This window comes from Cervus canadensis, chromosome 19 (assembly GCF_019320065.1).
Source record: "Cervus canadensis isolate Bull #8, Minnesota chromosome 19, ASM1932006v1, whole genome shotgun sequence".
Classification (NCBI taxonomy): Eukaryota; Metazoa; Chordata; class Mammalia; order Artiodactyla; family Cervidae; genus Cervus; species Cervus canadensis.
This window is the reverse complement of record NC_057404.1, coordinates 8468994-8471107: the sequence shown is the minus strand read 5'-3', so window position 1 is coordinate 8471107 and position 2114 is coordinate 8468994. Positions and strand designations below refer to the sequence as shown.

At 44.7% G+C, this 2114-nt stretch overlaps 1 protein-coding gene across 1 annotated transcript; it reads right to left on the bottom strand.

The window, feature by feature from the left end:
• Window positions 1-263: 263 nt before the first annotated feature.
• On the bottom strand, window positions 264-972 carry LOC122422338 (jupiter microtubule associated homolog 1-like). The gene has a single exon (XM_043438803.1). The coding sequence runs from the start codon at window positions 857-859 to the stop codon at window positions 395-397; it is 465 nt and encodes a 154-aa protein (XP_043294738.1). The 5' UTR covers window positions 860-972; the 3' UTR covers window positions 264-394.
• Between the last annotated feature and the right edge of the window lie 1142 nt (window positions 973-2114).

The following is a 2114-nucleotide window of genomic DNA, read 5'->3' as shown; positions in this document are numbered from 1 at the left end:
GCTGAACTTCAGTAAAATGAAGGCCTAAAGAGGGATACTGAGTTTGTTTAGTTGAGAACCTGAGGCCTGGACAAAATTCTCTTCTTGTTTGAACTCTAGCAGTTCCTTTTCTCACCTAGATAAACATAGAAGTCCTATGCCATGATTAATATTCAAGAGTTGCATAACCCTTCTGCTTGCTCATTGCAACAACTCTAGCATAACTATAAATGCAGAAGGGGTGCAGATTCAATTTAAAAGTATTCAATCTGTCTTCCTTTTTTTTTTTTTTTTTTAAGTGCTTCTTTTTTAATGAAACAAATCCAAAAGATGTACAGTCAGGCTCAAGTTGTGCAGTTCACAAGCATGGAAAAAAAACAAAGGAACAAAACGACAGAGTTCTGGGCAGACAGAGCTAACCCAGGACGAGGCTGGACTTGCCGCCAGGGGGGTTTCTCCGGGACGGCACAGGCGCCGGCGCCACGGGGCTGGGCACAGGGGCGGCGGGCACAGGCTTCGCCTCACTCTGCCCCAGGCTGGCCTGCAGGTCTGTGTCCACGTTTTCATGAATGTCACCTTCTCCCTTCAGATCTAAGAAGTCTCCAGAGTTCGCTTCAGAAGAATTCCTTCTCTGGGGTCCAGATGACTCAGAATCTTCCCTGCCCCCACTAGACTTGGCACCTGCCGACTTGGCCCAGGAAGGGGGGTTTTCCTCAGGCGTCCCGAAGATGCTGGAGGCCATCTTGTTCCTCCTCACGGGTTGTTCTGTTGGTTCATCAAAACCCAACGAAAAATTGGATCCACCGCCGGGAGGCCGCAAAACCCGGGAGCTGTTCCTGCTGTTGGGGTCGATGCCCTTGAAAGTGGTGGTGGTGGTCATGGCGCCGAAGAGCGAGGTAGGCTGACGCGGAGCAAAGCGCTGAAAGGGTCAGGTCGGAGGGGCGCAGAGAAACTCTCCACCCAAGCGTCGGCGACCGCTGCAGGAGCCTCCGCAAGGGTCTATTATCACGAGGTTAGATGTGTCAATGTGGTCTTCCCTAGGACAGATTTTAGATGCTGCTTATCTATTCTGCTTTTGCTCTATTTAAAAAAAAAAAATTCTGGTTATCATTCACTTCTTTCTTTACCCCATAATGGAGAAACAGATGATAGTCCAGATAACTAAGTGCTCAGGTGAGCCTGTTTCCATTTAATCAAACCAGATAACAGAAGCAATTGCGGTAATTTTCAATAACTTTTGTATTTAAAGAAGCTATTTTTGAAACATGCAGGCACAGATGCTGATGGTCATCCCCACTCTGTGAAAACTGAACTTTCATGAGATTCTCATACTCTCAAGCTATAATGGATAGAGTAGAGGATTCCAAACTCTTTATATCCCCAGAGGGATATTTGAAATTGGGCTGTAATGAACATCTCCCGTTTGTATTAGGAGTACTCTTGCTCTGACCCCATGAGCATCCCCCACTGTTCTTTCTCCTCTGGCAGATAACCAGATGTGGCATGTTCAATATGGGCTTCCTTTCCTCTTGGCAGATCCTGAATGAAGCCAAGGGGAACAGTTACAGAACAGAAAATTGCCTACGATGGAACACTTTTTGGTGCTACATCTGATATGATTAACAATTTATTTTGGCAATGCCTGGGATGGGTTTCATATGGTTTTCCTGAATTCAGCAGGACTTCTGCCAGGAGAATCAGGAACAGTACGAAGTAATCCAGGCTGAGGGAGAAAAAAAAAAAAAAGTGCCATCTTGCAAAATGTTTCATAGCCTCGACTCTGTGATCTGGAAACCAGCCATCACTTCAATCCCTCTATTTCCAACTGCTCTTCAATCCTTGTCTTACTAGATTCGAGATGATGGATGATTTTATAATCAGCAGGGTAGACAACCTAGAGGAGAAAGCCCTGTAAGAAGGGACTTAAAACATGTGGCAACCACACATTTTGCAATGTACAAGTATTCTTAAAATATGGATATTTCATCCAAATCATCATCTTTAAGAAATACAGTTGTGTGATATTTTGGATTTCAGAGCTAATGCCTCTTACAGAAATTTACTTTCAGGCTGAAAAAGATGGTTGATCTATTACAGAGGAATGCTTCTTTCCTGGAGTTGATCTTTCCATCCAT